We start from the raw sequence: 26,638 nt of genomic DNA, 5'->3' as shown, positions 1-26,638 counted from the left end.
TTATCACAACGCGAACGTTAAAAGAGAATGGTGCATGGTAATTCATCAAATTCTTCGCGATACTCGATAGTACTTGAACGTGAATATGCTCTTTCAATCATCCAAACTGTTTGGATTTGTGTCATCGATTTAACGTAAAAACGTTTGATTTTATATAATCTGTAAGCTCGAATTGCTGCCGATTTATCGAACGAGAGAATGAAATATTGTTACGTTATTTTCTCTGTTTGCAGGCGATGTATAATACCAGGATTCTGTACCATGGCATTTTGTTGCTGCTCGCAACAGCAACCACTACGGATTCGACAAAATGCTCCCGGATCATAGAAGGCACCACCGAGCCGCGCTCCAATGCCTTGAGCAAATATCACTTTTTCATGACGCTTTTCAACAGGACCGACATTGCGTACGCTTACATGCCGAACACCCGATATAGCGGTAAGAACGTAGTCGCGAACAAGGGGATTCGAAACGTTGATATAATTTCGTAATTCTATATCATCCATATTACAGAAATCAAAAGATAAACTTAATTGACCCGGCTTTATTGTCATGTACATACATATGTGTAATAATGTGAGGAAAGAGAGAAGAGATTGCATTTTTGGTGTTGCTTCATAAATTATACGGCTTATTATACTGCACTATTTAGATGTATGAATTGAGGAAATGGTATCCGACTGAGGAGTTAGCCGAAGTTGTCGTAGTCATGAGAAATAGCGACTGCTTTTAGACCTTCGTGTGACATTTGAATGCTTTTAAACTTTAAATAAGTTCTGCAACGTGAGGAAAAGGATAAAGTACAGATCTCTCTCTTTGACATTTGTAAGTCGTGCCTGGATATCTTTTGAAAATTACGTTTGCATAAATATGTCGCACGTCACGCGTACATTTAAACGTATAATATAATTGTATCTCTCTGTTACATAATTTAAGGTATAAAATTATAAATCTAGGAAAACTGACACATAATTAGTAATTAAATAAATCAAATAAAATTATATCATAAAATCATTATTTAAATCGAATAAAATCATAGATATTTAGCTATTTAGCTAAAGTTTAATTAAAATTTCGTTAAAATGTGTGAACACATTTAAGATCCGTCATAGTACATTATTTTTTAACACAATATTTATTTTGTGATATTCCGGTTTTCAAATATCAGACTTAATCCGACGAGATGTTCTGCCGTGGAGGTCACCGGTGGTGTCCGCTGCAATATTCGATGCTAGCAGAATTTTGATGTTCTATAAGCCTTCTATATGGATACGTTTGCTGATACGGAATTCCAAGGCTCTTAAAATGTCAGATATTGCTTCGCTTTGTCAATATTCTTTGGCTTTACAACATTGGTGAAATAGTGAAGCGCGTTATGCGATAAGGAAAAGGCAAATAAACCGGAAAACTTGCAACCGCTTGCGAAGGAAATCATGAAACAGGATACGTCTATTTACCGAGTAAAATGTGCGGACGATATTTGCAATTATGTGAATTGTATCTATCGAAATCCTCGGACAATAATAATGGAATGGAAAATATTAAGCTAAACGAAATCAACCAATTTATGAATCTTAATACAATAAAAGCAAATTCGCACGATAAATTTAATTCCAAATAAGTTTCTCGATTAATTAGTCCGTGAAAGAGAAAGAAGAGAGCGAGAGAAAAAAATCTAAATTTTTTTCTTTTCGATAAAATAAAGACTTCGGTTTGAAAGAGAGAGCAGGTGAAGTAAATTCCGCCGTTAACACCGTCGTTCACACTGACGTCGAGGAATTGAAACGCACGGTGAGGTCATCGGCGCGCGTATCAATTACCGGCATTTTGATGGCTGTCTGAAATACGACGCGCTCGCGCACGTTGATTTCCCGGTGGCTCTACGCCTTTATAGCAGTAATTGCGGCAATTATCGAAGGAGAGACCGTAGATCTTTCGGACGCCGCGGCTTTCTGCGCGTCGCAAACGGCGCTCTTCCGGCCGGCGGAAACCGCGCTTTGGATCGAAAGGTAGGACGGAGATTCGGGAAGCTGCGGTGGAAGATCGAAAAGCTCATTTCGCCTTGAAAGTCGGGATAAATGCCGGGCGCGCGCGCGCGCGACCCACGATGAACTTTGACCGATTAGCTTTGGTGACGGTTAGCTTTCGCGCGCAGCTACAGTTTTATAATCGGCCCTCGTTGAGAAGCTGTGCGAATACTGCGAATTACATGAATATAACCCGTCGCTTTAAAACTTTTTTAACGACATATTTTTTGGTGGATTTGACGTAAATTCTTTCTTAAAAATTCGACTAGTATTTACATAAATTGAACATTTTAACAGTTAAATCTGCAATTAATTCCTTGTTGGATAGAATTTTTATTGATTTACATTTCGTTTAGTTTAAGATACAATTTGTTATATATATCATATATATAAATCATATAAATGAAACATGTTTTTTCCACTGATGTATTAATATTGAAATCATTATTATTTATGACAGTTAGCACTCAGTATTGTCTGAAACGCGACGACTAGAGTTATAAATTAGTTGGAATTAATTATTCTCTATTAATTCCAACTAATTTATAACTATAATTCTACGAAAAACCAATTTTTTCTTGCTTACGTTGCCCGAGATGCCGACACATTTATCAAGCTCGACTGCACAGCTATATCGTTACAGCTTTTTCGCATCTTTTATATCGAGTATCATTAACTCGCGCGACATGATATCGTTAGCTGGATCGATGACCGTAGTCCCAGGCCTCTCTCCTGCCTCGATACGCCGGGGTAGATACCCCTGCTATGACCCTCTCGTACCCTTAGCGAGAAATCCTTTCGACTAAAACCGTCCAATCAGAATTTTACGGCGAAACAGCAGATTTATGTTGCGTCGATAGGGACGATTCGCAGGTAGGTATCCCCCGTAAGGCATAATTTAGCATATAACAAACTTAATGAGCCATTTATTTTAATTAATCAAATCCTGTTTTCGTTACTTGCATGTTATTCTGATATAAACTTTTTCTTGATAATAATTACGGAGTTTAAACTTTGTTTTCGCGTATCTATTCACGTTGAAACTTACAACAGCGTATAAATTTACAATGTAATACAAGAAACAAGACCGGCCAGTTTAGCAGTTATAATCGCTTTTATTATAATCTTAACATTACACGAACACTTGTTCGCCACTTTATATGCGATGCGCTAGAATTTAAACCGCGGTTCTGCGCGTTTTGATAATACAAATTCCGATGCCTCCTACGGAAACATCTCTATGTCCAGTCGGCGATCTGGCTCAATAAAGTTTGCTCTCGCTCTCTTCTTCTCTTTCTCTTTTTCCGTCTCTTCCTCTCGCGAAACTTAGCTCCGGCGCCTGCGGACGTTCATACACTAACGCATGCAAATCTCTCGTGCCCGGTGAATTAATGCGTTGTGTAACGCTGGCGGGACGCCAGGTGCGAGACACTGCGAGCCGCATCGCGTCGCGCTTGCAGGTTTAACGCGAGCGGATTCAATGGCCCCGACCTGATAAAATTCTATTAAATCGCGCCGGCCGGAGAGGAGGTCTACGCGCGTCGGTCGCACTCGCCCCCGGGGTTAAATCCCGAAGAAGAGGGCGCCAGCTTCCCGAGGAAGATCGGGAAAATTATTGCGCCGTTACCGCAATGGAGAGTCGCGAAACAATGCGGCGAGAGGTAGTAACGGGCTGGCACAATCAACGTTATATGCGGTAGGTGTTAATCGCGAGCGGATCTCCCCTCTTTGTCTGTAGACTGATCGAAGTTGTCGGATGTTCTTATTGATCCTTGGCTAATTTGGAAATTTTCCTCCAAGGAAAATGTTGAGACGTATTTAAGTTTTGAAAGTTGACGATTAAAGGCTGTGGGCTTCGCTGTTAAATTCGTAGTTTTAAATTATATTCAATTTGAGTCATTTTTAACCATTCCTATAAGTCACCACTGCTCCTACTCAAATGTTAATTTAGCAAAAACAATGTTAATTTAATTAAACCAATGAAATTTATACTGTTTTGTGTTGAAATAATAGATTTCGACAAATATAATTAAAAATGTTATTTAACTCAAGGTATTGGTTTAAATCTTATCCTTTAATATTTAAGTGTTGTACGATTAATCAAAATAATTCTAAGATATGATCGTTGTGAAATCAATTAGCTAATTATCTTTGTGGTTAGTTATCATCTAGAAAGTGTCAACGAATCATTAAGAGTTAATGGAAGCTATCGGTGCAAGTGACGCCGAGAATTGCTCGCAGCGTTAATTAACTTTAAGCACTACAAACAGCTATAAATTTTTATTTTCTTTCGGCTTTTATTAAAAGCCGAAGAGCTGCACCATCCCGGAAAATAACGGCGACTCGCTAATTAGGGGTAGTTGGTAGTTGATTGCATGAACACAGTGGCTAATGTTACACGGCTTAATCGTGTTATTAACGTCGACTAATGTTCTCCCCGATTAACTGAATTTTATTTTAAAAGCTCGATAGATTTCAAGCCACGCGGTACACGTAAATCATCCGCGTAATAGAGTGCCTCACATTATTCATGCACAAACGTTCCGACTTTTCTCTTTAGAGCAAGTCGAGAAGTCGTACAAATGGTAGTAGTAGTAGGTAATGGCAGCGTGTGGTCAGACATTCTACAACTTTAATGTTTCTAGAAGCACGAAAACGGCTACATCTTTTTCCACTGGCTTCAGCCGGATGAACGGATTTAGAGAGGAAAGTAGCTTCGCGGAGAGCTTCTCTTTCACTTCATCGCGATATCTCGAATTTGAACAAATTAGCGCTATCGTTTCTCGACGCTGTGATTATTCGCGAGAGAGGAGCACATCCGAGCTGCTCGGCGCTCCGCCGAACTCCACCGCCAACCGCCGCCGGAAGTTAATACCGTGGTCGTCGTCTCGCATCGCGATTATATTCGAGGAATTTCAGACACGCGCTGAGAGAGAGGAAGAGAGAGAGAGAGAGAGAGAGAGAGAGAGAGAGAGAGAGAGAGAGAAATGGAGATATTTTACGTATATGCGATACTGTAAAGCGCGAACCTACCCGTTCATTACTATACGAGATTGATTAATAATTCATCCTGTCGCGGCGTTGCTGTTGTGCTAACGTTGAGAGAACGTTACGCGCGCAGACAGGACAGGCCCTGCCCTATTGTTCGGCTTTACGTGCGTAATCCGCTTTGTCGTGAATGAAAACTCGAGCTTTCGAACGAACGAATTCAGCGCTGAACTTCGACAGACCCCCGGTATAGAGACGGAGACCGGACACGCGTGATGCAAAACGCCGATCGGGTTTAAACGGATTCTCGTTCGGCTTTAGGTCGGGTTCGATCATCCGATAAAAGTTTCGAGCAACTGGAAAACTGTCGAATACCATCGATCTCTGAAAGCGGGAGCGGAGGGAAGTGAATATCGAAATATAAATTTTAGCGTGTTTGCATCGCGATCAGAAAAACAAGCTTCTCCTGCGCATCTTATAGAACGAAGCAAGTCCGAAATTTCGAGATGCGATTCAAGAGTAACGCAACGAAAAGAGTCGCCGTAATCGTCGAAGGCTGCATATTCCGATATTTATTGTCAGCACTGAAAATCTATATCATTTTTCTATATTTTACGTTACGTATATACTATAGATTTTCACTACTGACAGTTGCTGACAGTAAATATCGGAATGCGGCCCAAGTTCTGATCCGCGATGTGGCATAGGTATACTTATGCGTCGGCGATACTCTTCCGACCGCGACGTGTTCTCCAATGTCCGGGGGAGGCTCGTTGCGAGAAACGCGATACCCCGACGAAGGTCTCAGTTAATTCTTTTAATTCAGGGTTATGGGAATGATCATGCGGGAGGTGAACATCGTGACTCATTGTCACTACTCTCTCTAACGCACGAATTCGAGCTTCGATAAATGCGACGTTCTCTAGAATGATAATAACCACAAGATGTTGGATAATTAAATGTTGGCGACTTTTTAGCTTAATTCACCGTTATGCATAATATTGATTTCCGGCAACGCGAGCTAAATCACTCGGATATTCTATGTTTTATTAATGAAGTTTTGTATTATTAATATCCGTAGTATATAGACCCAAGCATAATATATCGTGATCAAAAATACATATTTTATTTTTAGATAAAAATTTATGTTTTTGTTAAAAAAGACTGGCTATATTAAAAAAAGAATTGGTCGAAAAGATTACACATGGAGTGTAATAATTTCGAAATTTATCTTTTTAAATTATACTATTAATATATATTTTTTGGTAATTGTTTAGATGGGGGGGACCACCTTGGATGACCTTGATATTTTAGTATGTTGTCAAGGTCACCCTCCTGAGTGACCTTCAGAAGGTTTTAGCCCGCGCTCGTTATTCGTTAAAAAGTTATTAACAAAAAATGTTTCGAATGGAAGGCATAAATAACTAATATATACGTGTGTGTGCCCTGCTTTAAAGAAAATCACAACTTCTATAAAGCGTTTAATAGCTCTTCAGCCATAATTCATTGATTTTAAATCGCTTCGGAAAATCTTTTTAAATCTTGAACGCATGACTTCCTAATGAATTTTTTTCAAGTAAGAGAAGTATAATTTTTGATAATTTTAAATTGCGTACTATCGAAAGTTTAGTTATGAAGTTTCTTCAAAAGTTACGCAGAGGCAGAAGAAACTTTGATCGAAGGTGTTGGAGGAATATCGGAGAAAAGTGAAAATACTGCAAAGGATCTTGAAAATCCCTCTCGTGTATTCAAGAATTAAGAGCCGACGTTAGACTTACGTATATGAAAAGAGACGTGGTTCAAGAAGACCCGCGTAACACCCCAGAAGCCATACCGTTCCAAACAGCTGAGTATTACAATACACGTTGTAGAGAGTAGAGAGTGACCTACGAGTGGACAACCTTGCGACCAGATTGTTACATAAATATTTTTATGTAATTATTTACGCAACTTTTTTTCACGTTCTTATGATTTGACGCCTTCTTCAGAAAGAACGTGCAATTTTTATATTTCCGACACATTGAGTATATAATCAGCATATGTATAATCATTGTTATTAACGTACGGATACGTAGGTACGTGACACGTTGAGATGATAAAACAATTTAATCAAATCAAAAATACTTGATAAAATAGAAAATTGTTTTATTAAAATTATACAAATCTACGGACGGATAATTTAGTGAAATCTAAATCGTTTAAATGAGCGCAAAATGTAACACGTTTACATGTGTTAAGGAATATTTCGTAATATAGAATGAATCCCCTTGAACGCAGTTTCACAGTGTGTCGTGTTTAATCCCTGCTATAAATAGCGGGCCCGTACCCGGGCTGGATATATGCTTCTATTCCGAGAACGCGAATATTTTCTTCGACACATGGAAAATCTATAAGTCGATATTCATGCCCGTGCAATATCTCTTTCGGCATTTTCAATAATATATATTATACTCAATAATATACTATATTATACTTAATAACTACGGTACTTGTTAGTGTCTTATTTGAAAAAAAAAGAAAAAGGAATTGCAGAGAAGGAACTGGCAGTCGAAAGATGAATCGATAAGTTCTGGAAAATACTGAGTTTAGCACATCGACTTTTCTTCCGTAATGTGCACTATTCTACGTGTTTTCCAGAATAAAATCAATATTCCGATGTGCATCGAGAAACTGAGCGCAACGCTTCCTCCATTGAACTTTATTGTTTTTTATACCTTTGTCTAAAAGTTTTCCCTCGATCGTTTAAATTTTTCCTGCCGGAAGAGGAGATGCAGAATTTTGTTTCCGGTCGCAATCAATTACGAACTATATATACGCGAACAAAACGAAAGTTTTTAAATGCCCTTCTTTGAGATTCTTATAGAATGCGATTAATTACACTGGAAATTATGACGATACTAATTTGCGGCAGTAACTCACTTTACTTAAAATTGTTTTTAATTTTCGCTCCAAGATCGCTCCAAACTTCAACCACGTGAATAAAACATCAATATAAAATATTATTAAGAGAGTTAAGATGTTATAATTCTAGCGGTAATGTAAAATATTGTTGTTGTAAATTGCGCAAAAGTAGCAATACAAACTGCGCTAAAGTATATTGCGTAAAACATATAATAATGTTTCTAATTTATTTCTTAAAAATTGTGATTAATTATTTCTTCAATACACCTATACACCTATATGCATATATTAATCAACTGGTGCATACTGTAAAATAAATTTATCACGTGAAAAAATTTGCTGTGTAAAAGTCTCTTTAATTTTTGTATTCTTGACATACATTTTGAACCTTTAGATTTGGTAACATTATAAAATGCATATACATAATACTAATAACGAAAACTAATATATTCATGTGTATTGCATACATACAACATAACTTCATTGTATTTTACACTTATACATAAAAGAAATCCGGATTCACTGATAGTTTACTAATATATAGAAAAGTAATAACACGGACATTACTCTTCAGTCTAAAATGATTACAATATACGTTACCGATTACAAATCCTTTGTAAATAATATTTGTGTATTGCTTGGAACAAATAATATACTTATCCTATAAGATATTTTTTACAAGAAATACAAAAATATCTGTTGAAAAAGATATAGCGACAAACGGTATTGCGCTTTTATTGCAATGTTAAAATACTCCTATTACACAGTCTACAATATACAGTAATAATTAATGTAATAATGTAAAATGTATAATAGTAATAATAAATGTAATAATTAATTAATTAATTATTTCTTCAAATATATAATTATACTAATTATCTAATGCATACTAGTACATTGCTTAATTTCGACAGTTTGTAATTATTTAATATGTAATTTATGGACAATGACCCATGCTTTATATGTGTATATCTCGAAACTTATAGGAAAGAGTATTTCAACCTTTCTGCTGCCACGTGCAGAACAAGATTTAATATAATGCATAGATAAAATAAATGTACTAATGCCTGGACACGTACCTATGTCTCGACAGTTTTATAATTTTAGTCCTTAATATAACGCAATATTAATTACGCAATATAAAATTATAACACAAATTAAAATCAAAGAATCAAAGATAAAAATATTTTTCTTGTGTTATATTTTTATCTTTGATGTGCATATATACTTATATGGTACCGAAAAACGAAGTTTATCAGCGAATTGTAAAACAAAAGAAAAAATTTACAATTTTATAATTTTATACCCTCCAAGTTGATTATATTATTATACAATCATATATCTAATGATAAAAGATACATAATTTGAATTAAACTTTAAATATTTGTTTTAAAATTTCCATTTTGTAATACAATTACAATATGCAAATACATGGATATTATCTCTTAACTAAAAATGAGTACTGATTGTCTAAAGTTATCTTTCCAAATAACATCTGCATATTTAATCAACTTGAAGCAAATTACTTTCTCATGTTAAAATATATAGTGCCCTAAAAGAAACGGGAAAAAAAATACTTTTTATTTATGTATATAAAAATTTAGAATTTAATCCGTTTGTCTTGGGCAATACAAAAATAACTGAGCGATAATACAATCTAATAAAAAAGACGCATTGTTAATTAATTATGTTCGCAAATGTGTGACGATAAAGGACATAAGTACTTATGCAATGTCTATGACGATAATGAAGGAGAAATTGAGCGCGCATATGTAGGTATACACACACATTACACACATATGTGTATATGTGTGCAATGTGTTATATTTTGGATAATATATCGTTCAATTTTGGATCGTCTGCCCTTAGTTCTGATATTAAATTTTTAGCTTTCAGACGATGTGTTGCAAAACAAGAAGCGAATTTATATACATTATTTTGTTTTTCCACAATGTTCCATTTCGTGCATAGTTCCAATTTCAAGCGTTCAGGAACTATCGGATGATTATAAACTTCAAGAATCTGATTATAGGTTGAATCTAATGGACATTTCGGAGTCATTTCGGGCGCACGTAAATCATCTAATTTGATAGATATAGCAAGGAGTGTCGCAATGGGCGGATCTTCTAACTTAGGAAGAACCATTATAATCCGGGGCATAAAAATCGTTTTAGGGAGATCAAAATCAGGAAATAATGTCGAAACATCAGCAAGTTGTATATGAAGACCAATTGGCTTAGAATTATTATGAATCATGTCATACGTTATACTCGGAAAACATTGTGCTATAGTAAACATTGTAAACTTATTTTCAGGTGGTAGAGATTCGTGATCAAAATCTATCCCGTACTTATTTCTCATTAGTCTCGTCAAGACCCGCACTGTCTCGCTCGTTTTAAAATTATATCTTAAATTCGGTATAGAATTAAATAGACTGATATGAAACAAAAAGCATATAATACTAATATCTTCGTTAAACTTCATACAGTTAGAGAAGGGTAATGTACGTTTGTCGCCTAAATACGTGCTAAACGTGAAAATAATTGTCTGGCTGAAATCAGGTTCCATGTAAACACGAACTACGTTGGAGAAATACCTTTGCAACATCTTCCGTATAATATATTTTGGATTCAGTGTGTTAGGTACCGTGTCAAGCGCGGCGAATTCTTCGAGAAAAACGCTCTCAGGAACGTGTGTGTACATTTCAAACATGTCTCTTATGTAATTTAATACAACAATATCGGCCATCTTTCCAGTTACATCTCGGTATACAGGCGGTTGCAACGGCCTCACCGTGTCAATCCAACGCTTATATGAACGCCAACGTTTCATGTCAACTAGCTGATTAAACGCCAACGTGTATGCTCTAAGGTCACTATGATTTTCTGCGCTTCAAAGTATGTAAAATAAAATATGTGAGTTGCAAAAGTAACGGCGAATGCCGCATATCTACTGCACTGCGTATCAAATCGTTGTTTTCAAAGGACGGGGCAGAACGCGAAAAAGAATAAATGAGAATAAATAATCGAATAAATTCACATTTTCCGTGTCTGAAGGTGCATATAAAATACAAATACATATGTTCCAGAATATCAGTAGCGGAAGCATTATTTATTGCTATGTTGTAATACTTATATACCTGTGAGACTGGACTTTTGTAAAAATTGACAAAATTGTCACTTGTAAGGATATCCTTCCGCGAAATTCGTCTAAGCTGCTGGTGTTTCTAAGTGACTAATGGAGAAAAGTAAAACAGAGCGGAATCGTCTGACAGACCGTTTCTGTTTGTCTATCAATAAATGTGTGTGTTTCTTTGTTTGTGTATATTATGTACATACATAACGTATATATAAGATAGAAGTTCTAAAGGAAGCTTATTTAAAAGACCGATAATCTGCTATTATCCGTTTCGCGCTCACATTTTTCTCGATTATTAATAAATTTATAATAATTTTTTAAGCGTTAAGAAATTTGACAAAATTACGTATTCAGAAAGAAAAAATATAAAAGGCATCAATTACATACGTTAAAATAGTATATTGTGCAAAAAGATGTGGTAATAATACATAATGTATATCGCAATCTTTATTAAATTTATTTTGATGTTTTATCATGTTTTATATCGTTACATGAAAAAGCATTTTATTAAATTCCATGTCATATTGTCAAATATAATATTTTCCAACATATCTGTATGTATATATTATTACAAATAAATACACAGTTAAGCATTATTCGTTTATAGACAAAATTGCATCACATTCATCCATATACGAAACATCTTGCGGCCATTCTTCAGAACGAAATGCAATCCAGACATACCAAATAAAGATCGCCGATTATTTCAGTGGTCCTGAAAGCCGACAGTACCGAGCAAATGCACCGAAAGTTCACGAGATTCCTCATATCTGCCGAGGCCGAAAACGCGAACGAGACGGCCGATGTCGGCGTTTTCGATCTTCAGGATGACGCGATGACCAGATTCGCGGATAATTGCGCGAACGCCGTCGTGGAGACATCCAAGATGCAGAAAGAACAAATATCCATTGTTTGGAATAGTCCTGCTGAAGGTAGCGGTTGCATCCTCTTAAGGTAGGGGGTACACTTATTGATTTAAAATGATATCTAATTTCGCGACAATCGCAGGATAACAGTTTAAATAAATTACATGATACCCTGAAGCAACTTTTGTTGTAATTTAAATTTCAATTTAAATGACATCAGTATTATCGTGCTATTAGTACACGTATAAAATTACGCTTTTATAAACCTGCAGAAAAATAAAAGCATATTTATTTTGCGACATTTAAAAGAAATTAAATAGTAATGAGGTAACTTTAACGATAAGCACGCTGCTTCGCGATGTAAATGTCTACTATTTAAACATGTTCGTATACCTATATGGTTAAACATGTATAAAATATTTGCACCTATAACGTCATACATTATTTATAAACGCGTAAAATTTCGCAGCGTTATAACATTTTGCTACGCATATACAGTATTTGTGTTAAAGGATTTCACTCAAAACCGTCATCGACATCGTTTAAAGGGGCGGAAACGGTATTTATTGCTCTTATTTTATTTATTTTTAAAACAAAATTAAATACAAATAATGCACCTCTCGTTGCAGGTGCGCCAATATAATATTTGAATGCATGTAGATATTACGAAATATATATTTTACAATATCGCGCTATTCATATATTACATGCATATAATATTTAATACACAGTCATGTATTACGTGATTATATGTAATTTTATCGATTTATTTGAGTTACTCCGAAAGAATATCTATTTTGTCTTATTTTACTTTGTTGATCTAGCAGCCTTATTTATACAATGCATTCTCGGCATAATATCCATGCAGTCAATTACATTTTCATTTTCTTGTCTTTTTTTTTTGCAGAGCAACAGTATTTGAGTCAATAGATACGTGGTATATGGACGACGAAAATTTGGTTCTTACCATGTGCCAAGACTCAAAAGCGGAAGCCGACGATCAAGGCCCAGTCCTTTCTGAGTGTTGTGCCTGCGACGAGGCAAAATTTGAAGTCACGTTCGAAGGCCTGTGGTCAAGAAACACGCATCCAAAAGTACGTGAACAAGTGTCGGCGACAGGCGAAAATTGTAACGTATTTACAAATTTCTGTCTTACAAGTTGCAACGCGTTAACTTGTACCCTGCTAAGGCCTGATTTCCCAAACAATTAAAGAAAGATTTATATATTGTTCGAGCCTATATATATATATATATAAATACTGGGAAAAATAGAACCCTTGTAGCATCCTTTTCATATATCTGACATATTTGGAATCGCGATTAAATCATTTGTGAGAAGACTTCGAACGATTGACGCTGCTCCTACCCAGATTTGTCGTCGTCCATTCATTATTCTGCCTCTCTACAGGATTTTCCAAGCAAGGGATGGATGATCAGATTCTCGGACGTGATTGGCGCATCGCATACGGGCCAGTATCGTTTCTGGGATTACAACGGCCACGCTACCGACGGACTGCGACAGGTAGCTGAGCTTGGTGCGACACGGAAGTTGGAATCCGAGTTAAAAAATCAGAGCGAATACATCAGAACTATAATAAAGGCAAGAGGCATCAGTTATCCGAATGTAACTGGCAAAACCTTTGCTGTATTTCGGGTGGATAGAAAGCATCATTTGATGAGCTTGGTATCTATGATTGGTAAGGCTAATTTTTCATTAAAAGGGCTATTAAGTTTGTGTCAAATTGAGTGATAATTTTTTGCTTAACGATTTAAAAATTTTTTTTCCGTTAGATCCATCCCCGGATTGGTTCGTAGGCGTTTCCGGTCTCGAGCTTTGTTTACCTAATTGCAGTTGGATAGAGCATAAAGAATTGAATCTCTACCCGTACGATGCTGGCACAGACGACGGCATTACATACGTGGTAAGTGAACAAATATATCAATTTTTATTTGCAGTTGATTGCTTATAATTTAAGATCGGGTGCCTTAGCGGTTTTTTTTTTTAAAGAAAAGAATCGATTTGTACGAAAGAATATTTGAAACTCCCGAAGAGCACGCATCAAGATAGCGCAATTGATTTGTACTTCATTGAAAGGATGGAGAGTTACTAAAAAAAAAAGAGATACTCGTCATCTGTCGGCATTGAGGGATCGTCTCTTCAGAGAGAGAATACCTAATTCTATCAGTTCACAATAGCTACCTCCGTTGTACGCAACAAGAATTGCTGACATCGTTGCTCTCTCGGAATTTTTCCGATGAATAAAAACTTCCTTCTCTTTTTCTATCTTCCATTATTTTTCTTACGAAAAATCGAGCGCATTAATCGCGAGAATTTTTTAATTTGTAACTCGTAACGGCATATCTATTTTTTTATTATTGTCGCGCTGTTGTTGCTACGTATTCGTCTTGCAAAGGCGGGGGACACAAGAATTAATAAATCGACAATGAGATAATAAATTCGTCGGACGCTAAAAAAAATTTTTTTTTAAATAAAATCTACGGAAGATCATTCAGCGAATAAGGAATTTTGAGAAATTTATAAGAGAGAGATATCTTATAGCAAACATTCATAATTATTTCGTTAAGCGATATTTATTACCTTTGTATTAATTACTAGTCACCCGATTCGCCGACGGAGCCACAGGAGCCGATTCGACGTATCACATCGACATACCCGAACGACTCGAGGTCGCCTTTTTACGATCCGTCTGGTCTGGACATGAAACCCCTCGCGAAGCTCTCCCTCAACAGACAGAGACTTTACGAGAAGACCTGCGATGACGCCGATACGAAGAATAATACAGGTGCGGTGGATATAAGTAAAAAAAAATAGAAAGAAGAAACGTGTTCGTGATGAATTTACAACAGTTAATTGTATCACACGGGAATTTTAAAGCAGCGCATTAACGTCCGATCCTTGGTTCTCTCGGCGATGTAAAAAATTTACATTATACCTGAAAAAGAGAGAAAAAAAAACAGAATTAAGTGTCAGTTTTGAGACATTAAAACTCGTGAACGAGTTTCCGCGAAGTTGAACGATTAAAGTAACGTTAATCATGAATCTCCACGTCGCGTGCAGAGTGCAGATCTGCATAATTATTCCCTAAATTGTTCATGCGATAACTGTTTAAAAACGGAATAAGTCCGGGTGAGGAGCAATTTGCTTTTGCTCAGCGTAATTCGTCTAACTACATATTTTTCGCTTTACGACGTATTGTTTGCTTCTCATTCTATAGACAGGCAGTGCATGATAAATCTGCTGTATGTAGATATAAGTTACGTTATCACTAGTTATGATGCACCTGATTCTTGTTATTCCAAGTGCATTAATACGGAATTCAGATACGCGTGGTTTTTGTGTGAGACATTTAAAAAATAATCAATGTTCTTTTTATATGCAGAAGCCTGTAAAGTTACGCCTTGGGACAGATGGAACGCATGTTCGGTCACCTGCGGCAGAGGCATTCAGCTGAGACAACGTCATTTTCTCAACGAAACTGCGGCAACCGCGAACAGATGCGGCACGCCTCTCACGAGTCGAAGACCCTGCTACAATACACAAAATTCCTATTGGTAATATATGCCTCTTCACACAATCTCTGCGACTAAGAACTAATTTGTAAAGTTTCTTAAAATTCTTCTTTCGCTGAAAAATCTTCCGTGGATAGAGTAAAGCTTCGTAAAACTCTACTTCTTATTTATTTTTCTAATTAGTTTCTTATACTTTCGAGAGAGAAAATATCTTAGACTATACAAGGTGTCCCAAAAGGAAAAGTCGGAGCCTATTATATAAGAGCGCGTGAGGGCTATTATTCGCGTACTTTCATGTCACGAACTGTATAATTGCAAAAAATCTATTTAAATTGTGTGCCTCTAATACCTATAACGATTCATTTGCACGATCGTTGCGAAATAATTGTACTTACAATTCGGCAGCAATAATAATGGTCATCACGACGGACTCTTGAAGAGCGATAGATGCAAGTTAACCGAATGGAGCTCGTGGAGTTCGTGCTCATCGAAATGCGGCGAGGGCAGCCTGACCCGGTCCAGGAACTTCAGATCGAAGAGATTTCGGAAACAGTGCAGACTCGTGCCGAGCGGGCCGGTACTCGAGCAGTCGATCGATTGCGGGAATAAGCCTTGCGAGGGCGAGGACACGGACGAGGTAAGATTGAATCATTCGGACAACGATCACCAGCACGAGGATTATACTGGTGAGATAGCGGACTGGCCCGGAGATGAATGGCTCCAGGTATGAAAAAGTTCAGGCATATCGGGACAAATGGTCAGATGGGAACGAAATTTCCGACGAAGTTGATTCGCGAAGTACGAAATTTTATTAAATCACGATTAATAAAGTTTACTATGATCGCTAACCGTTACGTAACAGAAAAGATTTAAAAAAAAAAAAAAAAACGGTATTCAAACTCTATGACAGATACGATGCTAATTTTTCTTCAGCGAAAGCTGCGTCGAATATCAGCATTACCATCAGCATTCATTAAAGTTTTCCAGTTGTCAATATTAAATATTCTCAAGCTCTGAGATGTGTTAAATTTTTATTGGGATAAAAAATTAATCAAAATAAGAAATTCTGTTTATTTATGTCTTCGTGGATTAATATATGCAAAACATTTTTAATCTGCTTTTAATTTGCTTTAAATTAATTGAAAAGTGTCAAACACTTTTGTTTCAGTTTATTAAAACATTTCTCCTTAGATTTACACGCGAGCTTCTCCATTTATTTCTTTAGAATCGGAGAATCTAATTTCTAAACTGCATTTAATTCGATTGGAACTTTTTGTAAAACACATTCGGTCAATTTGATACTTCGAAGAAACAAGTTCGTCGAAAAGTTCGCTCGATATTTATTACAACGATCCAGCAGCTTTGCTAAGTATTAAATCATCAGGCAGCCAGTGGCGATAGCTTCGCACGAGTAATCGATAATTGTATACCATTTCTCATAGATCCATCCATGGCACGGGCACTCTCACGTAAGTCACGCGGTATCAGCAAGGGAAATCTAGCACCTCGCGGTCTATGAAAAATTTAATCATATTCCTTTTTATAGAATGCCATTAGAGCACGCAAGAAGTGGTACGGGAGCACGTAAAGCGCTCCGAGCATCAAAAGCACATTGAAGAGTTCAAGTACCGGTGAATTAATTTCTTTTTTTTTCTTTAAATATTACTTCAGACTCATTTCCGAGTGCTTTTAAACTCCCTTGCTGCATAACGACAGCTTTGCGATTAAAGATATAGCTGCTTGTTTTCATTTTCAAGAAATTAATTCTTATCACCGAGAGAAGAAAAAAAAACACTAAATCTGTGTTTAATTAAGAGGATTTTTCTTGTTTAGAACGATAAAAAATAAATAGGTTTTACGATTAAAAAAACAGAATCGCCTTTGTAGCTAAAACTGTCTTTATTATGTTAGATTTGAAGAATATTTCAGAATTCATATTTTAGAATCGTTAAATCTTCTTGATTACATCAAACAGTATCTGCACAGGATTTTCAAACGCTTGTAACTTTGTCAGTTTTGCAGATATTATCAAAATATTTCAGGAACATATTTTTAAAACCTAGAAACTAAAAAAGAAAAAATTTAATTTATACATGACGAAAATCTATTTAATATTGCGGTCTTGTAATATCGCAACTGTAACGATGAATCAATACCAAATTTTTATTTAAAAATAATCATTATTAACCGTAATCATCAATCGTACATTTATGCTTATAATATTTCACATGCGTAATCATTGTATAAAGAATGTAACGATTAAATGCTACTAAATGACAAAATAAATCTCAACGATAAATTGAAGAGTCACGTTTAACACACGAGTAAAGAATAATACAGAAGCAAAACTCACGTTCTCTCTAAAATATTTTTTCGATACTCATTTGAAAGTGCAAACTTCTTTTGCTGTACTTTCTTGTACGTCAGACAATAGCGCGTGACTAAGTAACTCGCGAAGTAAAAAGAAGTCTACGCAATCCATGGAAATGCGCGTTTGGAAGATTTTTCGAGTTTAACGCAAATGTAGAGAAGGAGAGTTTTGCTTCTACAATTTTCTCAATAGGTTGCCCTTTTTTATATTAATCGAATCGATTTTTTATTCTGGGCCGCAGACGTGTCCAGCCGATCGCTACACCGAATGGTCCATGTGGTCGCCGTGCAGCGCTAGCTGCGGGCCCGGCGTCAAGACGAGATCCAGGCTTTTATTGCATAAAGAGTACATGGATAAGGACGACGTGAAGTGCAGGGAACAGTATGCGTCATGCACATCCGAAATCTCGAGCTGCAGTTTTACGAGGGAGGAGGCAGAAAGTACGTAGACGCTCAACTTCTTCCCGAATTACTTTTGACAGTACAACTCAAGAGTAAAAAAATCGCGCGGCGGTCCGTATATAAAGTTCTAATAATATTATATTATTATATTATTATTATATATTTTTGATTTTTATTTTAAATAATAAATAATTCAGAGATGTATTTTCGTTATATCGTCATATATTTTCGCTAGGAAAGTTTCTACCAGTCGACAACCATGGTCGTTACTTTACGTCACACATTTCATCTTCGAGCGTTATCACTGCGCGCCTTTTATCATTATCTCCGTAACTGTAACAGCGAAACATCACCACTAATTAGATATTTGTTATTAGAGATCTGTAGCGAACCCTTGAAAGCGGGAACTTGTAATGGGAACTTGTCACGAACCTACTTCGACAAGCAGACCGGCCGCTGTCTTTTCTTTACGTACACCGGATGCGACGGCAATCGAAACAATTTTCCAACCGAACAGGATTGTTACAAAGTCTGCGGTAATTTCCAAAGTAAGTTAATCCGATTACTACACGCCATATTTACCATTTTATAACGGCGCATGATGATAATGTTGTTAATTGCGGAATCTCCGCCGCACGTGCGCTAATCAAATTTTCATGCTAATCCCTGTACCTGCGATAGCCACTCCCGCAGTCAGATTTACCATAATACCGAATGTATGTCCTGTATATACAATGTGTGTCTTGTTCATACAATACGTTAATTAATGTTGTCGCAAATTAAGCCTAAAACATTGATCTTATCGTTAGTATTTTTAGCATATTAGAATTAAAGTATACTAAAAATATTACTAATATACTGATATCTGAATATATTATAGAGGACTATAGTACATAGAACATTGATTTTTATTCAAATTTGTTTTATTTCTTTAAGACTTTCAAGAACTATATATATACGCTTTTTCGTCGCCTAAAATCTTTAATATGCACCACAATAACTTCCGCATTGTGAGTAAACTGTCTTTCTACGAATAATCGTTTGTGTTATACCTTGCACACGCTTACTAACGAATTCGAAGGAGAATTGAGGGCGAATCTGTCGGCAATCATGAAAAACTTGAAGGTGTCCCTTAGCAGCGTCCTCAGCTATCATATTCCCGTTCAGGAGCAACGCAGCGCGAAAGCGAAGAGAGCGCAACACGGTGATAATTAATAGCTTTATGCAACATTTCTGATCTACATTAAACCAATATTTATGATAGAGATACGTACATGCACACGGATACATATATACACACACACATACAATCTGTTCTTACAGTGTGAATTTAAAAACCATTAGCCGAGAAATGCAATGCACGGAAATTTCTGCTTCGCTGAAGATCATTTTGCGCCTCTTTGCAGAGAAGGAGAATTTTAAAGGCATTCAAGCGAGCAGTCAGATAATGGAATCGAGTGAGAATGGCAAAGTGGACTGCCAGGTCTCCGAATGGAGTAAATGGTCCCGTTGTGAGAACTGTCGCGGATATACAATGAGCACCAGGCAAATTATGGTATTGTTAGAAACTTATTCGTGTGCTTATTCAAATTTCTCGATGCTTACGATACGAAACAAAACCAACGATGTTTAAACAAATACTAAATATTGACGTAGATCCTCCAATCGGAGAAATTATACATACGGTATAAAAAATTGTAAAGTATACTCTCTTGATTAGATACGTATATCTAAAATTTAATTTTCTTGCGAACAGGTTCCAGCCGAGAATGGAGGTAAAAGCTGTCCAAAAAAGATTCTCCGAAGAAAGAAGTGCCGCAAACTTCCGCCGTGCTGTAAGTATATTACTTACTTTGTCCAATCTATTATTACAAACCGATTTAATTATTGAAATTATGAAAACTTGATATATTTGTTTTACTAAATTTTTTAAAGTCTTTTATTACATGGAAAAACGTACCTATAGTTTTTAAATTTGGAAGTTTCGATTTTTGGTTGATTTTACGATTAGAGAATAATATAAATAAGAACCAAATTTTGCAGCTCTACAGGCTGATGGAACAGGTCGGCGATTTCATCGAGACAAAAATACCGATGCCGAGCACGGGAGTAAGTTCCATGTTGTTATTCGAAATATTCAAACATATAACTAAAATTCGTGAAAACTTTCGGAATTTATTTTATTAGAGTTTCTTATGATTTCATTTTATGATTTTCTTGATATAAAAAAAACACTGCATTTACACGCGGTATACATTCAACTACTTGGACTCGATGCAAACGATATTAAATTTTTATTTAGCTCGTGTCGTTGGCCCATTTACTACATCACTTTCGCTTTACATATAAAACAAAAGCCTAACAATCTAACAATTTTGATATTAAATTTCTCCGCAACTGAGAAAAATTGCTACAGCGAACAAAACTGGCGTTTCGATGAACGCATATTCGCAAGCTCCGTCGAGTTAACGCGACAAAGCAAGTTCGTCGGATACGTGACTCGTCTAAGGGTGGAGCCTGATATTTGCCTGATAAAATATTTGAGCAGGCGTGATCGTCAGTTCTGTTTGTCTAACAGTCTCGTTTGCAAAGTTTCAGTGGATTGCAAAGTGACACCGTGGTCAAAGTGGTCGAAGTGCAGCGCGACCTGCGGCGAGGGATGGCGGAGTAGGATCAGAAGGGTGACGGTGAAGCCGAGGGGAGCCTGGGCCAAACTCTGTCCAAACTTGGCGGAAATCAAGAAGTGTCGCAGGGTGGACTGTCCGCAATAGACAGGCGGAACGTTTTCGCAATTTCATCGCTCTCACCAAAGCGATTTACACGGCGGTGCGTTCTGCTTCAAACGTTGGAATTTATATGACTATAGACTGATTAAGCGATTTCCTCTTAGATACGTCGCGCGATCGAAATCTCGGAGCGTTTGGGAAAAGCAGAGGTATCGGAGGATAAGAATAACACTGGACGACAGCAATTCTTTTGGGACATTCACGCTTTTAACGTGAACGGCCGTTTTAATAGCGAAGGTAGAGTTAACGAGATAAAAATCAAAGAGTGAATCAGTGATTGAAAGGACGAAGTAATTCATTTGACTCGACAAAATTTAAGATATTTTAGATTTTAAGTAAAATACACGTTTATTTTACAATTTTGTAATTATCTCGTTTGCGTTTGTGACTTGTGTATTAAACTTCGTAAGAAATAGCGAATTAAGCCTTTCTCTGGATTTTGATTATCGAAATCATTAAGGAGAAAAAAAATAAAAATCAGTTTTTATCTTGTGATATATACACAGAACCAACACTTGCTTAACCATATATAGTACTTAAGAGACGTTGCACGAGTCACTGATTATTTTCTGTAGAGAATAGAAGTTCATGTTCTTCTAAAACGGCTATAATAAGAAAGAGATTTTTGGAATTGCTTCTCTCTCTATTCTCTGTCCTCCAGTGTAATTTATTACGCACAAAAAAATCACACCAGGCGTCGTTTCGCGACGCTCGTCGTGCCGATACTGAATTACGACTTTATTTATCTTAAAGCTATAACACGCGACGTTTCTTTCTCAAAAATATTAAGTTAAGACAAAATGGATTTGCATTCCAATGCGTCAGTTGTGCTTAGAAGAGAGAGAATGTTAGAATTTTTGCCATTGTCATAGGCGATAATGTCGAATATAGCTGATGTATAGTTTTTCGTGAACAGTGAAGACAAATCATTCGATATATCTATCTAATGGTAGCAAAGGAGTAAAATCAGAATATATTGCGACGTAATAATATTAATGTTAAGTAAGTCGCCTCCTTTCTAGCGCGAGTAGTAAAACGCGATGAAGACCACTCTCGTAACGACAACATTTATTTATACGTATATACGCGTGTCGTCATATTTGTAGCATTTATCACGCATTACAGATCTCATTGTAAGACCAAAGTTTGTACAACAACTTCAGTTGGAAACTGAGAACCACGATATTTTAAAATACAATTGTAAAATGCGACGTAGACATATCAGTAGTTCGATAGACAGTAAGCCGTTTGTTTGACGCGTAACGGAAAGTTTTATTAACATGGAATTCTCTTCATTGACAATAATGAAATTGTAGGTATGGTACAAAAAAAAAGCTATTTACCTGTTATTCTTTTGTAAAACCGTTATAATATATTCAAAATAAATATAATCACTATATATAAACATATTCACACAATATGTACATATACATATATAAATGCGCATACATATCATTGCATTACTTTAGTTGCAGGAAGGATTTGTTTTCTCTTGCAATGTTAACGATAAATTATCATCCGTCCGTATTTATCACATTCAACAAATCTTGCGTGTTATTTCTTTCATTAACTACTGGAGCTGCTAGTTTCGTCTTTATTATCTACGGAAACATCCTCGTTCTTAGGTAAAGGATTTATTAAGAGTAAAATAATATTCTTCTTTGACGGCATTTGTTGGACACTGCCATTGTTTCTTACAGCATCCTCTATGGCTTTTTGTATCTTATCCTATATGTTGAATGAAAAAAACATGCATGTGATTAAATAATTGTGTTTTTCACGGGGCATCCCAGCATTGTTTTCTTTTATGAATATCAGGCTTTAAATATCCTACAAAATTACATTTTACATAGATTAATTACACAATGTACATAATTTAATGTAATGAAATGCCCCGTGCGCATTTTTATCTGACAACCCAGGTAGAACATGAAACTCATAACTGCTAACATCATAATTATGACTTAATTATTCATCACTTAAAAGTTGTCTGGACATGTTCAGGTTCAGGTTCAGATTCAGGTAACTTTTAAGTAAGTGATGAATAAAGTCATGGTAACATGTAACATCATCATGAGTTTTATGTTCTATCTGGGAATCTCTCTTACAATTAGTTACTTCCAAGAAACAGAGGAAAGAATCACAGAACTCACCCCGCTGGCGCCGTCCAGGGTGATGGCGATTTTAACTTTGCGCCCCTTACTCAATAACTTCATCGCATTCTTCGTCTTCGTCTGTAGGTCGTGCTCGGTGATTTTCGCCGATATGTAAAACAGCTTAGCGACCTTGCCCGATTTTTGCGCGGCCCTGTCGGCGCTCTTGCTCTCCTTCTCGATCTCGGTCTTCTCGAGGATGCTGGTACTGCTCACCAGCTTGTAGGCCGCCCGCTGCGTCTTACCGTCGAGATCGTTGACCTTGACGAGGGTGAGATCGCGCCGTTTCGCCAGACGCTGGGCCTCCTCCAGCACGGTCACGGTGATCGAATTGTCCGGCGACACGAGCGTGATCTTCGGCACCGGCTCCGTCTTCGGCCGCGGCTTCTTGGTGCCGTCGCTGCCGAGGAACTCCCCCGGCAGCCTCCTGCTGAACGCTCGATACTGACCGGACTTCCAAGTGTCACGTGCCACGCGACACCGACTGAAGCTCCGAGAGAGATTCACGGCCCTCCGTAGAGCCGGCGGCAATCCAGGAACGAACATAGCTCAGCAGCTCCGTCCGCGAACACACCGCGAGTCCGCTCCCGCTCCTCTGGCGAACATAACCTATAAATAAGTCGTCGCGCGCCACGCGCCACGCGCGTCCTAACCTCGCTGCGCGTCAGACGATATTTTCGCCGAATGTCTGTTCCCCGAGGCCGCTATCGTAATTGCGGAATGCGTCGAAGCTTATCGAGATAGTATTGACGTTAATAAATAGCAAGGTGCAACTGGTGCAAGCTGGATTAACATGTCCGTTGACGGGAAAGACATTTTGACAGAAACTCAAGTGCACCGGGATGAAAAATCCTCCTCGTCAGCCTCTGTTCTTTGGAGAGCGGATAGTATACTGTTGAAGACTTTTCTTTTGGTCACCTGTATTAAGATTCTCCTAATTCCTACTTAGTAAGCGAGCTCTCTGAATAATCTCTTTCCTGGCTAAAGTTTGTGCCAAGATTGTTTACTTATATATATTGGAGATTTATATCTATTTTGTGAATTTCTTTTTTGCAGTCGCTCCACTGATTTTGAGGTACACCGCAATTGGCTAGCCATCACATACAGTTTACCTGTTAAAGAATGGTACGTAAACGCCCAATCTCCCTGGACTCTTGACTATCCACCTCTGTTTGCGTGGTTTGAGTACTGCCTTAGCCAAGCGGCTGCGTTTTTCGATCCAGAGATGCTCAAAGTGGAGAATTTGAATTATGCCTCGCCAGCCACGGTATATTTCCAGAGAGGCACCGTTATATTCGCTGATCTGATACTTGCTTATGGAGTAAGAGAGTAAGTATATCTATAAAATTTATGGTTCACATAATTAAATAAATCTTCCTTGAAAAAAGTATACCTTTGTAGAAAAAAAGTATACATTTTAGAGAATTTTATGCAATATAAAATCTAAATCTAAGTGTTTTTTTTTTATAGAATGGGTAGGACATTTTGCAAATCTTTAAACAACCACATAGTTTTCATATTTTTATCATTATGCAACATAGGACTGCTGATAGTTGATCATATACATTTCCAGTACAATGGTTTTCTACTTGGCATTCTGTTGCTCTCAATGGCAAACGTCTCGAAGATTGGCAAGCAGGTAAGTCCTGTAATATACTTTGAAACTTACTTGTAGTAAAAAGCGGCTTGTTTTCAGGTCTCAGTATTGCAAGGCGCTATGTGGTTTGCTGTTTTACTCAATTTGAAACATCTATATGTATATGTGGCACCAGCATACACTGTCTGGTTATTGAAATCATATTGTTGGGACAGTAAAGAGTTCTTTAAACGGTTATTTAGTCTTGGACTTATCGTTTTGACCGTTCTAGCAGTATCCTTCGGCCCATTCAGAACTCGATTATTGCAGGTAATATTTATATAACTTGCAAATTACACATTTTCTCTCCTTTTTAATTTAACATTTTTTTTTTATTAGGTAATTTCCCGTTTATTTCCGTTTAAAAGAGGTCTGGTACATTCGTACTGGGCTGCAAATGGTTGGGCTCTATATATCGGCGCAGAGAAAGTGCTGTCTGTGATTTGGAAACGCTTAGGATGGTTGGAAGATGTTAAATCTGCAGTAATGACGGGTGGCCTAGTGCAAGAGCAAAACTTTCTTATATTACCCACTCCAACTCCTATCGTTACGTTTATTCTGACTTTTGTAACAATGCTCGTAAGTCTATTCGTGTAACACATAAGTGGTCTAGTTTACACCGCGATCTCTTGATACGCGTATCAAATAGTACATTTAAACTGATCAGCCAATAATCTTATTTTTACTAGTTATTTACTATTTAATACGCATATATCAAGTGATCGGTGTAAACTAGGCCAGTGACTTAATTATATTTTATACCAAATATATTTTACAGTTTATATTATTATATTCTTTATACGTGTATATATACACGGATTATATAAATAACTAATATAATATATTTTAGCCTGCATTATGGTGTCTGCTATGTAAAAAGTCCTACATGAATTCGAGGCATTTTGTTAGGTGCATCGTACTATGTGCTTTAAGTTCATTCATGTTTGGCTGGCATGTGCACGAGAAAGCCATACTAACCGCGATTATCCCTTTGTGGTGAGTACTAAACACACGAACGTTTTATTATCTTACGAAACACGTATTTATTTGGAGTTTAAAAGTAATATGATTTTATAATAATTTTTAGCGTCCTCGCGACGATATATGCAGAAGACGCGCGCATATTCATTATTTTAAGCACTGCTGGACAGACTGCTCTTTTACCTCTGCTGTATCCCGATAATTTGTCTTCATTGAAATTAATGTTGTTGCTGACATACATGCTTTCGTCGATTTTAATCCTGACTAATCAGCACGGCGGGCCTCTGTTACAATTACACGAATGGCTGTATGTAATATCGCTACCGTTAGTTACAATCTACGAAGTGGTGCTGCATAAATTGTTACTTGGCGACAAACTGCCATTCCTACCATTAGCATTTACCTCTGTATATTGTGCCATTGGTGTAACTTATTGCTGGACATTGTACTATCACATGTATCTGCGGGAGAATGCACGTTCTACCAATGATAGAACAGTTGGGGGCAAACTGAGTCGCCAAAAATTAAAGGATAAGCAATCCTAGGGAATACAAATTGCCAAAAACTTGTACATATTTTCCTGAGCAAAATAAAGCTTTTGTAAATTTTATAAAACTGATCACCTACCTTATCGTCTAGTAGATAATCACGCTGTTATACGTGTATGTACAATACTTGCCTGATGATGATTATAAAATACGTATTATACAATTTAATGTCATTATAGAGATTTATGAAAGTAGAGAAACTTAGGAAAGAATTTTAAGATTTAAAGATAATCTTGTTCTACGTGACGTTTCTTTGCCAACGTCGAAATTGTATTTTTGGCGCGAGTGTAATCGATGTTGGTGCCCCTGCA

The 26,638-nt window shown here is 36.8% G+C and overlaps 3 protein-coding genes across 7 annotated transcripts in view; 2 read left to right on the top strand and 1 right to left on the bottom strand.

Moving 5' to 3' along the window:
- LOC143904900 (spondin-1) overlaps positions 1-22,418 on the top strand; it is a 28,144-nt gene extending 5,726 nt beyond the window's left edge. Inside the window, exons 2-17 of one of the 5 annotated variants that reach the window (XR_013259067.1) lie at positions 234-438; positions 11,765-12,008; positions 12,828-13,014; positions 13,329-13,617; positions 13,712-13,842; positions 14,538-14,724; positions 15,322-15,493; positions 15,857-16,175; positions 18,064-18,262; positions 18,601-18,771; positions 19,305-19,427; positions 19,630-19,778; positions 19,980-20,058; positions 20,267-20,332; positions 20,816-21,049; positions 21,114-22,418. Coding sequence is in view for 4 of the 5 variants with exons in the window: in XM_077419885.1 (XP_077276011.1) it covers positions 234-438; positions 11,765-12,008; positions 12,828-13,014; positions 13,329-13,617; positions 13,712-13,842; positions 14,538-14,724; positions 15,322-15,493; positions 15,857-16,175; positions 18,064-18,262; positions 18,601-18,771; positions 19,305-19,427; positions 19,630-19,778; positions 19,980-20,058; positions 20,267-20,332; positions 20,816-20,994 (2,700 nt within the window). In the remaining variant the exon portion in view is untranslated. Of the gene's footprint in view, positions 1-233; positions 439-11,764; positions 12,009-12,827; positions 13,015-13,328; positions 13,618-13,711; positions 13,843-14,537; positions 14,725-15,321; positions 15,494-15,856; positions 16,176-18,063; positions 18,263-18,600; positions 18,772-19,304; positions 19,428-19,629; positions 19,779-19,979; positions 20,059-20,266; positions 20,333-20,815 lie in introns of all 5 variants that reach the window. The other 4 variants (XM_077419887.1, XM_077419886.1, XM_077419885.1 and 1 more) reach the window with 4 other exon arrangements.
- Positions 21,926-23,722, bottom strand: LOC143904904 (uncharacterized). Its single transcript, XM_077419892.1, has 2 exons — positions 23,163-23,722; positions 21,926-22,737 (listed from the first exon to the last, which is right to left on the bottom strand). Exons 1-2 carry the CDS (start codon positions 23,706-23,708, stop codon positions 22,576-22,578), a joined length of 708 nt encoding a protein of 235 aa, XP_077276018.1. The 5' UTR covers positions 23,709-23,722; the 3' UTR covers positions 21,926-22,575.
- A 233-nt stretch (positions 23,723-23,955) lies between these two features.
- Xit (ALG6/ALG8 family glucosyltransferase xit) lies at positions 23,956-26,394 on the top strand. The gene is made up of 7 exons (XM_077419889.1): positions 23,956-24,110; positions 24,219-24,491; positions 24,633-24,801; positions 24,859-25,068; positions 25,138-25,377; positions 25,649-25,794; positions 25,886-26,394. Exons 1-7 carry the CDS (start codon positions 23,956-23,958, stop codon positions 26,322-26,324), a joined length of 1,632 nt encoding a protein of 543 aa, XP_077276015.1. The 3' UTR covers positions 26,325-26,394.
- Positions 26,395-26,638: the final 244 nt, after the last annotated feature.

The sequence above is a fragment of the Temnothorax americanus genome, unplaced genomic scaffold (genome assembly GCF_048541705.1).
Source record: "Temnothorax americanus isolate GAGA-0224 unplaced genomic scaffold, ASM4854170v1 Scaffold6, whole genome shotgun sequence".
Classification (NCBI taxonomy): Eukaryota; Metazoa; Arthropoda; class Insecta; order Hymenoptera; family Formicidae; genus Temnothorax; species Temnothorax americanus.
Note: the sequence above shows the minus strand (reverse complement) of the source record. Positions and strands in the feature narration are given on the sequence as shown.